Source organism: Rattus rattus, chromosome 10, assembly GCF_011064425.1.
Source record: "Rattus rattus isolate New Zealand chromosome 10, Rrattus_CSIRO_v1, whole genome shotgun sequence".
NCBI classification, from domain to species: Eukaryota; Metazoa; Chordata; class Mammalia; order Rodentia; family Muridae; genus Rattus; species Rattus rattus.
In genome coordinates this window covers 58,043,664-58,059,379 of record NC_046163.1, presented here as the reverse complement: position 1 = coordinate 58,059,379, position 15,716 = coordinate 58,043,664, and the positions used below count along the sequence as shown (strand labels likewise).

At 42.2% G+C, this 15,716-nt stretch overlaps 1 protein-coding gene across 1 annotated transcript in view; it reads left to right on the top strand.

Moving 5' to 3' along the window:
- The window catches only part of LOC116911784 (kinesin-like protein KIF28P), a 51,712-nt gene that overhangs the window by 13,952 nt on the left and 22,044 nt on the right, over positions 1-15,716 (top strand). Inside the window, exons 6-7 of the mRNA XM_032915779.1 lie at positions 362-516; positions 3,812-3,923. Coding sequence (XP_032771670.1) covers positions 362-516; positions 3,812-3,923 — 267 coding nt within the window. The remainder of the gene's footprint in view (positions 1-361; positions 517-3,811; positions 3,924-15,716) is intronic.

Genomic DNA, 15,716 nt, shown 5'->3' with positions numbered 1-15,716 from the left:
AGTTTGAGGCCAGCATGGTTTACAGAGTAAGTTCCAGGACAGCCAGGGCTACACTGAGACATCCTGTCTCAAAACAACACAACACAACAAAACAAAATGCTTGCCCAATGCCTGCCCAATGCCTGCTGTCCAATGTGTCTCTGCAAAAGAGCTTTGCAGAACTGGAGAGAGGTGGCAGGACACTTGGACCTGGGAGGCAGCACAGTCACTGTCCTTGAGCAGGGACAGACCTTCAGGGCCAGCTGTCACTGGTCTATTATTTTTGGAGCCTGAGATAACACCTTGAGAAACCATGTAAGCCTGTGGACCAGCCTATCTCCAGGACATCAACCTAACAGCCTGAGGCGTCGTGTCTCTACAGGTTTTCCTGGACACGGCTCTCACCAAACAATCCAGCATCAACATGGTGGACTTGGCAGGGAGCGAGAGGCAGAGATCATCGGGGTCTGAGGGAGACCGTCTGAGGGAAGGATCGAGGGTCAATTTAAGCCTAACCAATTTAGGGAACGTCATCAGGTATGTGTTCTGAAGAGACATCATGGCCAAGGCAACGTATAGAAGAAATAGCTTATTGGGCACTTAACAGTTTCAGGGGATGAGTCTGTGACCATCATGGTAGGGAACATGGCATCAGGCAGGCAGGCACTGGAGCATCCTGATGTAGAAGCAGGAAGTAGAAAGAGCCAACGGAAAGGCTATGGGCTTTTGAAACCTCAAAGCTAACCCCCAGGGATGCACCTCCTACAAGACCACACCTCCTAATCCTTCCCAGACAGTTCCACCAAATGGGACCAAGCATTTAAGCATGTAAGACATGGGGGTGATTCTCATTCAAAAACCCAACGTGACACTTCACAATGACATATAAAAGAACCAAGGGTGATGCTCCAGCCAGCCCAAGACCTGGATCCCATGCCCAGCTCCAAAACCTACCAAGGTAAGAGAAATAAGATTAGATTAACAATAACCTTTATTTCACAATTCATTGACATCGATTCATGCCCTGCCCTCCTGTATACTCCAAAACTAATTAACACTTAACAAAATAACACTAATAAAATAAGTATTCACCTGATCAGCACGAGAACTAGTTGGTGCAGAATTCTTTTCCTCCCCTCTCCTCTCGGAGGTTCTACCCCCTCCCCGACTACTGTTCCTCCTGTCTCAGTCAGGGTTTCTATTCCTGTACAAACATCATGACCAAGAAGCAAGTTGGGGAGGAAAGGGTTTATTCAGCTCACACTTCCACATTGCTGTTCATCACCAAAGGAAGTCAGGACTGGAACTCACACAGGTCAGGAAGCAGGAGCTGATGCAGAGGCCATGGAGGGATGTTACTTACTGGCTTGCTTCCCCTGGCTTGCTCAGCTTGCTCTCTTATAGAACCCAGGACCACCAGCCCAGGGATGGCACCACCCACAATGGGCTGGGTCCTCCCACCTTGATCACTAATTGAGAAAATGCCTTACAGCTGGGTCTCATGGAGGCATTTCCTTCAGGGAGGCTCCTTTCTCTATGATAACTCCAGCTTGTGTCAAGTTGACACCCAAAACCAGCCAGTTCACCTCCTTTCTTCTCCCTTTCTTTCTTTGTTTTTTCTTTCTATGTTTGTGGCCACGCCTGTGAGTGTATGTGTGCACATGTGTACACACCTATGTGCAGAGACAAGAGATGTGGGGCGTCTTCCTCAACTCTCTCCACTGTATTTAGAGGCAGGGTTTCTTGATGAAGATGGAGCTGCCTGGTTCCGTTAGTCCAGCTAAGCAGATTCCCTGGGGCTCCCCGGGGAGCTCCCTGGTCTCTACCCCACAAGCTCTGCTCTGCTGCCACACCTGCCTGGCTTTTGTGCGGATGCTGCAATCTGAACTCCACTCTCCACACGTCATTCAGTGAGCATGCTCCAGCCCTCTCCTATCCTACTTTATCACATGAATATTAGTGCACATATGGGGCACATTTTTCTAGAACCTTTTTATTGATTCTTTGTGAGTTTTACATCATGCACTCCAATCCTACTGGCCTCCTCCTCTCTTCATATCTACCCAATCTTTGCAAACTCCCCCCAAAACAAAACAAAGCAAAAATGTCACTGTGGAAGCTTTGGTGTGTCTCAGTATGTCACACGGTATATCCTTTTGTCCACACATCTTTACTTGCAAATGTTCAAAGCAATGAGTCATGGTCTGGTTCGAGGCCTCTGGCTTCTGCTACAGAATCAATACTGAATCCTCATCCCGACTCTTGGTTTTCCTGTTGTGGCCCTGTATCTTGGAGCTCCTGCAGCTTTGGATCTTTGGCCCTTCCACACAGTTCTTCAGTTCGTAGATGGGGTAGATAGATGCTGGGGTGAGCCAACTCAAAGCCGGGGATCTGGGCGTGGGAGGTAGCTGAGCCCACCAGCTCTCCCACGCCCACACCACCAGGGTGAACTCTCCAGCACTGCCCTGGCTAGCCCACTCAGTGCCGCAGTCAGTAAGGGGCAGGGCCAGCTCTCCTGTTTTGATGCCTTTGAGGCTGACTCACCCTCCCCGATGCCACCAGGACCAGCTCTACTGTGCTGCTAGGCAAGGTGCAGGGCCCGATCCTGATCTTCCGAGTGCTGGTGGCAAGACTTCCTATAAAAAGATAAGGTGCTATCTTTCCTTCTGAAAGTAACTTTAAAAAATCATTAATTGGGGTTGGGGATTTAGCTCAGTGGTAGAGCACTTGCCTAGGAAGCACAAGGCCCTGGGTTCGGTCCCCAGCTCTGAAAAAAAGAACCAAAAAAAAAAAAAAAATCATTAATTAAGATATAAATCACAGTGACACACACACTTTTTGTTTTTAGTTTGAAGTACATAGATCTTAAATTCTCTGTTCAACAAATTAATAATATAGTTGTTCACACACACACACATACACACACGCATACGCACACACACACACACGCACACACACACACACACACAAATTTAATTAGCACCCATGTCAAAATATAAAAGACTTCTAGAAATCACGAGTCCCCACCACTCCCCTCCCCATCAGGACACACCCCTCCCTGTTAGAACACAGAAACACAAACACACACACCCCTTGTGGAACACACCCCCTCACTGTTGTTACACCACCAAAACAAGCTGACTTTTACTATCAGATTAATCTTTGCCTGATAGTCTTGAGTTTTATAATTTAAAAGATTTTAAATTATGTGTATGTCTGTGTTTAGGAGTGTGGGTATGCCCATATGAGTGCAGGTGCTCATGGAGGCCAGAAGAGGGCGTCAGATCCCCTGAAGCTGGAGTTAGAGGCAGTTGTAAGCTACTTATGTGGTTCAATCTGGAGTTCTCTAAATGAGCAGTACAGGCTTGGTACCTTCTCTGCAGCCGCTGTCTTTTGTGTAAATGAGGCTGTGTACCCGAGGCTTACGTCCTTTCTTGCTTGGATACTCTCGCACAAGTATCTGCGAGATAGTCTATGTTATTCTCATTTTACAGGGTGTGTTGTCTTCTTCTCCCTGACATGAAGTCACTTCAGGGAGGAAGGATTTAGCTTGGCTCATGGTTTTAGAGTGAGGAAAAGCACGGTGGCTCTCGGAGGGAGAATGAGCAGTGGCTTACCCAGAGGGTGGCTTACCTATGGGGTGGGGGCGGGGGGTTATCCACTGAGCCGCTTACCGCTTACCGGTAGGGGGAGCACTGACCCACGGGGTGGCCTTCAAACCACAACACGGGTTCTCTGCAGGGATGCACGAGCCATCTCCTGCTTAACCCTTGGGAGGCAGTTTCTCTCTTTTCCTCCCACTGATCGTTCTATGCTTTTGCCTTCCACCCAGTGCTCTGGCTGACTTGGCCATGGGGAAGAAAGTTCTGCATATTCCCTACAGGGATTCTGTTCTGACCAAACTGCTCCAGTCAGCTCTGGGCGGAAACAGCCGGACAACACTGGTAAGATCATTCTTAGAGCACGTGACATTGCTCCGCTCTTAATGGTCGACGGCTGAAATCACTCTCAACACACCTGGGCCCGCCCTCCGTGAAATTTCACAGCCCTCAATGCCCGTCCACTGCGTGTGTGACAAGGCTTCCACAATATTAAATATTTTATTTATTTTTTGCTGCAGTTTTTCGCTATGGTATGTGGACTATATGTTGCTTTCCATTTGTCTCTGTTTTGTGACAAGTGCTCTACCACTGAGCCATGCCTCCAGCATGGAATATTATATATAATTGTTTATGCTGTAAGACAGAATTAACAATAATACTAGTAACATTCTGTGGTAAGGCAGTTGTGCAATCACTAAGAGTTGACCGTGAGGTACAACACGCTAAACCAGGGGTCCTCTGCTGTCCCGCTGTAGAATGGAACAAAACTGGGTAAACGCTGTCTCTCTCTGAAACTCACTGTAATACATACCCTCGCTTTTTATCATGAACAATTGCCTAAAAGCGATAGGTTTTCTCCACTGAAGAAATGAGCCAATTCGGTCGAATTAAAAGTTAAAAAAGGAAAGTTTATTTGGGAATGGTCTCTAGGGAGTTCAGTCTCTGGGGATGAAACCCGAAGAAGTCACAGTATGCTGTGGGAGCATCTTATGGGGGGCGGAGGATGTGAGGTGGGGTGGTGGCTTGTGACTTGGGGGTGGGGATCGGAACACCTGTCAGGAATGTGGGACTGGGATATTTTGGGTGCCTTCTCTGCTCAGAGGCTTTCTAAGCGGGTGGAGTTGGAGGAAGAGGGAGGAAATGGAATTTGTTGGATATGGTAGGGGGTATGGGGTGAAGGGTGGGGGTGGAAAGGGTAAAGGGTGGGAAGTAGGGGGTTGTGGAGTGGGGGGAGGCAAGCCTGGGACTCCAAACAAAATAGGTCATCTTCGAGTCTTTCGGGGTGTCAGTTATTTGTGGATCTCAATGGCACATTCACCAAGAACTTGGAATAAAACATCATTCCTGCTGGATGGTGGTGGCACATGCCTTTAATCTCAGCTCTTAGAAGGCAAAGACAGGCAGATCTCTGTGAGTCCCAGGCCACAGAGTGAGTGAGTGATCTACAGAGTGAGTGTCAGGACAGCCAGGGCTACACAGGGAAACCCTGTCTCAAAAGAAAAAAAAAAAAAAAAGAAGAAAGAAAGAAAGAAAGAGAAAAAAGAAAAAAAAGGAAAGAAAAAAAGAGAAACAAGCAAAAACAAAAGCCACTTCCCTGCACTGGGGATATAGCCCTGGGCACAGCATTAATGTGAATACAGTTCTAGGTTCCATTTCCAGTAACAGGAAAACAGAAACAAAATCAGTGCAACCAGACACTTTGTGCATGGCAGACAACAGATTAAAACCCAAGGATGGGGGGTTGGGGATTTAGCTCAGTGGTAGAGCACTTGCCTAGGAAGCGCAAGGCCCTGGGTTCGGTCCCCAGCTCCGAAAAAAAGAACCAAAAACCCAAGGATGTGACAGGAGTTTAGTCCCCAGAGACAGTGAGACCAGGACACCTCTGCAGATCAGCAACACCGATGAGGGGAGGCTTGAGGGTTTTGCTTGTTTTAAATCGGTCGCACTATATAGCTTAGGCTGGCCTCAAAATCACATTCCTCCTGAGTAGTACAACTATTGTAAATTGTAATAGACTCACACCGTGCTTATTTTATTTAGCTTTGACAATTACTGGGTGTGGGAGTTACCCCTAATCCACTCTTCTAACTGCTGGCCTGGCTACCTCCCCAGCGATGTTCCCTGGCTGTGTGCTTATGGTCCATGTCCTCTCACAGAGAGGAACATAATCTCCTCCTCAATCTCCTCTCTTCTCTATCCACCCCCACACAACCAGGTAACTCAAAAAGCTGCCAAACTCTAATCCCTCCAGTAATTGGCTGTAGCCATTTCTATTTAGCCAATGGTTTTTAGATTAAGGAACAAGGTTTTTTGCACAACAAAAAGCTGGTGAGCATGAGAATTCATTCACAGGCCTAGACTTTTGGCATTGCAAAAAAAAAAAAAAAAAAAAAGCAACAGAGTAAACCTCAAAATTTCTCCTTTTTTCTTTAAATAAAAAGGGTGTGCTTATTATAATAATAAGTATCATACAGTAGAACAATTATCAAACAATTATGAAAGTTATTAGGTAAGAGACATATTCAAAAAGTTCGTCTATTCATATTTGGCAACCCAGGGGAAAAGTATTCTATTATCTATCCTATCCTGGTGAGTTCAGAGTTCTATATCTAAATCAATTTCTATCCTAACATATATTATCATCATAAAAATATCTTCTTAGACACCTAGAACATCTTAATCGTAAACAACTTAAGCTTATAGTAAGACTATGACTGTGGACTTGTCTAGTCTTCAATTCCATCAGAGACCTGAAAAAAAATAAATATTATCTAAGTGTGCAGGAGGCTCAGGGATTCAGTTTCCCAAAATTATAGAAATGACAGAGACAGACCTGGACAGTCCCCAATATTGTCTATAATGTTGGAGCATCTGTCTTCAGCTTTCAGGTCCAGAACATTTGACAGAGCTTACGTGAAGCAGGAATTATGAAGGACTTATCTACCCTGTCTTGGCAGAGCTTGGAGTCAACTTCCCTGCTTCCATTTGCCCTTTCTGGACAGATTCGTCTGTGGCTGAAGCGTGGGCATTTTCTTTGCCTAGTCTCTAGCTTGCCAGAACAGAAGCAACTTGGTATGGAGGTTTTTCAATGCTCATCATCTTCTTCCAAGTTGAATGAGGGGTACTGCCATGAGTTGACACATCTCAATGTCAAAAACAATCAAGTTAATAAAATTAAGTTTAGGTGCCATAATCTGAAGAGGAAACAGGAAACTTATGATATCTTTGGAGAGTCAGTTGTGTTGGATGGTGTTTTGTTGGGGCAGTCACGTGAAGGAGTGTTTTCCTGAAGCAGACACAGATGAGAAGATGTTTTGCTAAGGCAGGCACATGGAAGGACACATGATGTAAGAAGGACCCTACAGAGGGCGCACCATGCTAGATGGTATCGTTATGCCTTGCCATTCCTTAATTGTCATTATTTGTCCTGACTTCATAGAGAAAAACACACCAAAAAAACTTCCAATGGTGTTCTGGTGGCTTCTTGCCGCTTCTGTGGACTTGGGCCAGTTGGCAGAGTAATGTCAGCTGAGACAGACTTATGTGGAGTTTTGCTAAGACAGACTCACATGATGAGGCAAGACCCACGGGAGGGCATGTGATATTTGGAGGGAGTATAAATGAGACCCAGTGGACTGTGGCAGGGGCATGATCGCTTATAGAGGAACTTTGTAGCACTTCTTGTCTTGTGTCTCTGTCTTCATTGATCTTTACTTTGTTGAGAGAGGAATGGCAGAGAAGAGAACTTCTGGTATTCCTGCTTGTTCTGTTCACTCCTGTTGACTTGTGCTGATTTGGCAGGGGCCTGGCTGCTTCTCCTAGGTCATGCTGTGGCTACTGGTTCCTGTTTGCTATCCTGACGCTACTGAACTGGACTACTGGTGTATATACTGACAACCCAAATTGGGTTTTTTCCAAAGAACTATTTCTAAACAGGTCCTCTCCCCTCATATCCTAATAACATTTTCCCCACTACCTCTGCTGAATGGTGGGCTAAAAGAGAGGTTAAAGCATTTTAGAACCCATATTAAAAGTAGGTTTTGAAAAAATCGAAGACTACAAAAATCTATGAGTCGCTGAGGTTTTTGAAGAGGATCTCTCTATTCATAGCATATCTGAACAGGCAAACATTCTCTGTCTCCTGCTATCTATTTTAGTGTACAACCCAGGATGCATATTTCTGTGATAATATAGGCCATGAGTTTTAATGACTATTAACTTGTATTACTTAATTATTCTAAACAGTTTCTAATAGCAGCTATTAAAAGAACTGGGACTAAACCTTGTATTTTTATGTGTTTTTTTATGTTTTAAAGATTTATTGATTTTTATGCATATGAGAACACTGTCACTATCTTCAGACACACCAGAAGACAGCATCAGATCCCATTACAGATGGTTATGAGCCAACATGTGTTTTCTGGGAATTGAACTCAGGACCTCTGGAAGAGTGGTCAGTGATCTTAACCACTGAGCCATCTCCCCAGCCTCCTAAACCTTGCATTTTAAAATGAGGCCTGATGCCTATACATGAGTTGAAACATACATATATTATGTTGCAACAAAATTAATTTTAAATTTTGTATCAATATACAAAAAGTTATACCAATGAAAACCTTAAATCTGTATCACTATGCAAAATTCTGTATCAATGTAACAAAATGTATCCTCAACTTTGCACTAAAATATGAAGATCTCTACCAATGTAAGATTATGGCTATAAATTCTTTTCATTTCATTTAAGAGTAGATTCAATAATCTACCCTTATTTGCCTAATTTCTTATATTATTTCTATTTCCCCTATTTTTTCTTCCAACCCCCTTTCCCTTGCCTAAGGAAGAAAAATAGAAAAAAGTAAAAGAGAAAATAAATCCTTGAATCTAACCTCTCTATTTTGTTTTCTCCTATCCAAGACCATAATTATCTGCAATCATCCCTTAAAATGACCGCATATATATAACTCATAAAATGAACAAAACAAATTTAAGGGACTGGGACGATAGACTTCTTATAATTGCTTCTTGCTGAATTGGGGAGAATAATTTCTTTCTGGGGGCACAAGAAATTAGCAAAATGGTTAATGTTAAGAAAGCTACCTGTAGGGGTTGGGAATTTAGCTCAGTGGTAGAGCACTTGCCTAGCAAGCGCAAGGCCCTGGGTTTGGCCCCCAGCTCCGAAAAAAAAAAGGAAAAAAAAAAAAAAAAAAAAGAAAGAAAAAAGCTACCTGTAGCATTTGTTGACTGGTCTCTGTGTGCTGAGAAAGTGCAGGCTTTATTTATTTTATGAATTTCTTTAATCTCTTGCAGTCCTTTCTCAGAGTTGTTTTAATAAAGGGTTTGGCATTGTACATTGCCATTTTGATTGATCCTTCTGATTTTCTTGTTTATAGCTGAGATCCTCAGGAGGTCTTCCCCTGTCATGTCTAATTTTTATCAACTTGGAAGGAACCCATAGCTTTTCTTTTCCTGTGGAAGAATAGGCATAACTACTTTCCCAGCATAACAGATTCCTGTTTTCAATTCTGAGGTTAGGACTTCTTTAAAATAAGCAGGCTGGGTTAGTTCAGTAGTATTTTTCTATAATCCAATATCTCTGAGCAGCCGTAGTATTTTGTTCACTAACATTCAAAGAAATTAAAGTTAATAAATCATTATGTAATTAATCTGTCTCTGGGGGTCTTTGTTACCCATTTTTGCTTGTTAAGCATCTCTTTTAAAGTCTGATCGGATCTCTCTACAATTTCTTGTCCTGTTGGATTGAATGGTATACCTGTAATATGTTTGATACCATAATACATTAAAAAAAAATCACTTCATCTTATTAGAGACATAAGTTGGAACACTGTCACTCTTAAGTTGTACATGTATTTCCATAATGGCTATAACTTCTAACAAATGCATGATTATAGAATCCAAAAATTATAGAAATGACATAGTTCAGTCTACCAAGCTCTGTAAAATGAAATGCATCCATTTGCTAAATTTCATTTCTTTCGGTACCTTTAGGGTTAGTTCCTGTAGCTAACAGAATTAGTTTATGTATAGAAGGAGTAAGTCATACCTTTACAATCTCCCTGGCTTGTTGCCAAGTGATAGAAAATTCTCTTTTAAAACCTTTGCTGTTAACATGGTGTTTTTAAAAATGAAATTCTGAAGCCTCTAGCACACTTCCTCTCGATAGCTGATCAATTTCATCATTACCTTGCTAGAAGATCTGGTCGACCTGTATGGTGTCTGATACGTGTTATATACAAGGTGATCTCTATATCTGATCACTTTTTGTAGTTGAATAAAGAACAACGTTGATTTGGAATCATTCTGAGTAAGTTCAGCAGTTTCTATACGCAAAACAACTCTTTCTTCACATTGAGACTCGGTTACTGTATTAAGAGACTCTGGAAAAATCTAATAGCACCATGAAAATTGCACATAATTCTGAATTTTGAACTGAATTATAAGGACTCTCAACCACCTTACTTATGCTGTCTGACTTATATCCTGCCTTTCCCAATGTATCAGTATAAAATATAGGGGCTCCAGAAATTTGTGTTCCTTTTATTATATGAGAGGGAATCTAATTAGTTCATTTTATAAATTGGAGTCACTTGCTTTTTGGGTATTTATTGTTAATTTCTCCCCCAAAATTACTGCAAGTTCTTTGCCATTGCTCACCTTGTGCCCATAATGAGGCAATTTCAGCACTGGTAAAAGGTACCACAATCTCGGATGGTTTAACCGATAAAGTCTTGGTTTTTGTTTTTTTTTTCCTTTTAGAATCAATTCAGAGACCTTTATATATATAGGTCTTCAATTTTTTACGATGTGTGATAAAAATGTTCCTTATAAGATATAATCTTCCCTCTGCAAAAGAATCCCTGTGGGAGAATGTGTAGAAAGCAAGATAACTAAAACACAAGCCATCTTTGGGTTGATATGATCTACATAGACATTTTGTAGTTTCTTTTCTATCAGAGCCAATTCCTTTTCAGCTTCAGCTGATAATCTTCTTACGACTATTTAATTCGTTATCCACTTGCAAGGTTTGAAATAAATCACTCAGCTCTTGAGTGCTCAAACTAAGTATAGGCTGAAGCCAGTTAATATCTCCCGGTAATTTCTGAAAATCATTAAGGGTATTTAGCTGGTTTCTCTCAATTTGTGCCTTTTGTGGTCAAACTTCCTGCAGATTTATCTTATATCCTAGATAATTAACAAAATCTCCTTTTTATATTTTTTCAGGAGCAATTTGTAATCCCCAATAAGCAAAATTTTTTTTTGCTTCATTAAACATTTATTGTAAGATATCTCTGTTTGAATCATCCAATAAAGTATCATCCACATAGTGGTAAATTATGGATTGAGGAAATTGTTTATGAATTATTCCCAATGACTATTGTATAAATATTGGCTTAAGGTAGGACTGTTCAATATTCCTGTGGCAGGACTTTCTGTTGGAATTGGCATTGAGTGGTTAAATGCTGGCACCGTGAAGGCAAATCTCTATCTTGTTCTTGTAAAGAGATTGTGTAAAACAATCCTTTAGATCAATCGCTATGATAGGCCATTCCTTAGCTAACAAGGAAGGCAATGGGATTCCAGGCTGCAAGGAACCCATTGGCTGAATAATTTTATTGATTGTTCTCAGATCTGTCAACATCCTCCGTTTGCCTGACTTCTTTTTCATGACAAATACGGGAGAATTCCAAGGGCTGATGTGTTGAGCCTCCAGCTGCTCTTGGACTAACTATTCTAGTGCCCGCAATTTTTCATTTGACGTTGGCCACTGCTCAATCCAAACAGATGAGTACATCAGCCACCTTAGTGGTAAGGGTCTTGGTGTTTTATCAGCAGCACCTCCCTCAACCAAGGCTGGAGAGTTCGTCTCTGCTGTATTATGACTATTGATAGCCTGGACAGTCTGCAACCGTCCCTGATAACATCTTTTATTAAAAACCAGAAATGCCTCCTCTTTTTGTGGTCTGTCTCTGAAGTTGGAGGAATGCTAATTTGTGTTTCCCATTGTTGCAATAGATCTCTTCCCCATAAATTCATGGCTGCATCTGCCACGGATGGCCTTAACTTTCCTATTTGACCTTCTAGTCCTATACATTTAATCCAGTTAAGGCTTTGTTGTACCTTAGGCAATGTACCAAACCCTAGGAGCTGAGTAGATACCCTTTGAAGTGGCCAAGCTGGATTCCAGGAACCTTTGATGGTAAGGCTACATCTGCCCCAGTATCCACTGATCCTTCGATATCAATTCCATCTGACTGTAATTTTAACTTTGGACTTTTATCATTTATAGTAGTCTGCCAAAATAACTGTTTTTCAATATCCTTAGAATCTCATTTTATCTTTAGGAGATGCTTGGTTTTCATTAAGTGGCTTAATTGAGTTTTGAGCAACTGTTTGTCCTATCAGACCTTGAATTTTTTAACTGTTTTTTCAGAAATATGGACAGGAAACAAATGGCTCATGGTTTTTGTCTGGCCTCAGGCAAAACCCCTTAGTTTTCCCGAAATTAAGGAATTGCCTTGTCTATCCTTGAATGGCCTACGTTTAAAAGCCATACGCCCAGTCCTTCCACATCCTCTACATTTTAAGGGAAAATTCTCCCAGAACTATTACCATTTGTGGCAGTTTGAATATGCTTGGCCCAGGGAGTGGCACTATTTGGAGGTGTGGCCTTGTTGGAGTAGGTGTGTCACTGCGGGCTTGGGCATTAAGACCCTCATCCTACCTGCCTGGAAGCCAGTATTCTGCTAGCAGCCTTCAGATGAAGATGTAGAACTCTCAGTTCCTCCTGCACCATGCCTGCCTGGATGCTGCCATGTTTCCACCTTGATGATAATGGACTGAACCTCTGAACCTGTAAGTCAGCTCCAGTTAAATGTTGTCTTTATAAGACTTGCCTTGGTCATGGTGTCTGTTCACAGCAGTAAAACCTAAGACACCACTGTAGAAGGATTTATCCTTAGGAACCATTTGGCTATCTGATACGTAGGGAATGACTTGATCTTTCATAGCCACAGCAATGGGTATCGTGTTTTTCTTTATCTCCTGTAATTCGTCCAACCAGAACTGGATTGTAAGCATTTGCTTCTGTGACTGCAGTAGTTTTAATCCATTCATAAAGAGGCACGGATCTTGCTCTTAATAGTCTAATAGCCTTTTTGCATTCATTAATGTTATTTTCAAAAGCTAAAGATTCAATTAAGACTTCCTCTAGCATTTGGATCTGATATTGCTCTATTGAGAGCTGTGGTAAGTCTTTGCAAAAATTGTGTGAAAAGTTCGAAATGATTCAGTTCGTCCCTGTTCAGCCTTGTCCCAAACATTTAAGACCATTGTGCAACATCGTTCCAGGACAGTAATTAAAGCCTCATCTTTTCACAATGTCAGCCATTATAGCTGAGGGCCAGCCTTTCGGATGGCTGCCATCAAAGCTCTCCAATCTTTTGGAATTATACAATGGCCCAGTAATTAAGTCTCTATTAACACATGGTGAGTGTACGTCATAGCTCATTATTGCTTCCTTAAGCCTTTTTACATCCTGTGCCTCTATAGGTTGCCATTTGAATTCTCCATAACCCTGTGGATTTTCTTCATCTCCTTCCAATTCCCTTTTCAAGGCTTTAGTTTAGTTTAGTTTTGTTTTTCTTTTCTTTTCTTTTTTTTCGGAGCTGGGGACTGAACCCAGGGCCTTTGTGCTTGCTAGGCAAGCGCTCTACCACTGAGCTAAATCCCCAACCCCTTGTTTTGTTTTTTAACAGAAACAGACTGCCCTTGTTACAAGGTGATGCTATATGTTCTCCCTTCCTTTCTCTGTCCCCATCTTCATATGCACTTCAATTTTACTAATAATCAGTTGGAAATTTTCTTCTAGGACTTCTCCAATTTTTATTATTTTCCTTTTCTTGTATTTTTACTCTCTTGATCTCCTCCTCAATTTTGCTTATAAATTTCTCTAAATTTTCCTCTGTTTTTCTATCTTTATTATTTTAGTATCCTCCTCAATTTTGTCAATGGATGTCTCTAAATTTTTTTTAATCCTTTTTCTTTTTCTGCTTCTCGGACATCTGAAGTCTCCATATTCTGATTTATAACTTTCAGTTCTCTCCCCTCTAGTTTTGACATTGTTTTCATTCTGTTTTGTAAAACTTTTTAATCCTTTTTCTAAGGCTTGTGAAATTTTTTCAGGCCCTGTTTATTAAAAAGGCCTAGCAAAATAAAATGCTTATTAGGACAAGACTGAAGTCTAACAATGCAATAATTACGACTGGCAAGGTGCCAATTTCCTCTAGATCTATCCCTTTCGAACTGTTCAAATATCATTACATAAAATCCAAAAGGTCTTTATCATGTTTATCATCTTTAATGTGTCTATTTCTTTCCAACTTGTAACCCTAGTACCTGACCTGGAGTTTTCTGTGCTTTTGTCTCCCTCTGGTGTTCGATTCAGGACACTGCAGGGGTTTCCGTTTTTTTTTTTTTTTTTGTTTTTTGTTTTTGGTTTTTTTTTTTTTTTTTTTTGTAGGGAGGGGCTGATTGTAGAAAAAGAACTCCATAGCTTTTGTTCTCCCGAGCAGATGTTGTCTTCTGTTTCCTATGCATGACCGGTTATGACCTTTTCTCTATTGGAAAAATGGCGTGAGGCCAGCTCTGAGCCCCTGGTGTGGCTGTCTCAGGGCTTGGGCCCAAACTGCAACCCGCAGCCTGTGAACCAATTCCAGTCACCAGCGGACTCCGGGACGCAGGAAGTGAGCACAGGCAGGAGGGGCTGAGCTCCGGATGCTGGTATCAGATGCTGTGCCAGTGAAAAACGGGTGTTTAGGGCTGTGTCCCAGCCTGCAGTTGAGCCTTGTGCTGGGAGGGAGCCTCCGGAAGCTCTCTGTGGTGCAGTCTCTGATGCTACGGGACCATCCAGCCATCGGGAGTGCTGCAGTTGGCTGGTCCCAGCAGTATCTGTATTTCGTTCTATGGTAGTTTCCAGGCTGCATTTTTGGGAAAGAGTGTGCCTCTCTACCGCCTAATTTGTCTCAGATAGTTTGGTTCTGTGCCCAAAGTAAGGTGCACCAAAATGTAGTACAACTTTTTTTTTTTTTTTTTTTTTTCTTTTTTCGGAGCTGGGGACCGAACCCAGGGCCTTGTGCTTGCTAGCAGGCACTCTACCACTGAGCTAAATCCCCAACCCCAGTACAACTATTTTGAATTTATTCCCGACTAGCTTACAAAGAAATGAGACTCAAACTATTTTATTTGGTTTTGACAATTACTGGGTGGTGTGTGTGTGTGTGTGAGAGTGTGTGTGTATGTATGTGAGTGTGTGTGTGTATGTGAGTGCATGTGTGTGTGTGTGTGAGTGTGTGTGTGTGTGTGTGTGTGTGTGTGAGTGTGTATGTGAGTGTGTGTGTGTGTGTGTGTGTGTATGTGAATGTGTGTGTGAGTGTGTGTGTGTATGTGTGTGAGTGTGTGTGTGAGTGTGTGTGTGTGTGTGTGTGTGTGTGTGTGTGTGTGTGTGTGTGTGTGTGTGTGTGTGTGTGTGTGTGTGTGTGTGTGTGTGTGTGTGTGTGGCCTGGCTACCTCCCAGCACTGTTGTACCCCAGGTACTTGCTGCTTCTCCTGGCCATGTGTTCATTGGTCCATCTCCTCCCATGGCACCTTCTCCTCTTTCTTCCTCATTCTTCTCCACTTTCTCCAAACTCAGCCTGCCTACCTCTAATCCCTCCAGTAATTGGAGCCATTTTTATTTAATGGGTAGTTTTAAATTAAGGAACAAGATTTGCACAACAAAAGCTGGGGTACAGGATTTAACATTACAATATATGAGTAAAATGGAGCATTGAGGAATGCTCCTGCCTCAGCCTCTCAGGTGTTGCAATTATAGACGTGTAGGTTCTAAGAGTTTCTCCTACCACTGAGCCAGCCCCTGCCCCCACTGTAGCTCGGTAGTGATAAAATATCAGAGAAAGGGAGGCAGGGCTGAGTGTTGATGAGCATTCCAGGCTCAAACACAGAATGGCCACAGTCAACCTCCAAGCTCCAGGACACCAGCCCCAATTTCAGCAAAGGTCTCTTAAAAGGGATTAAGTCACTGGCTCCAACAGATTTCAGCTCGCCCATTCAGACAACAGA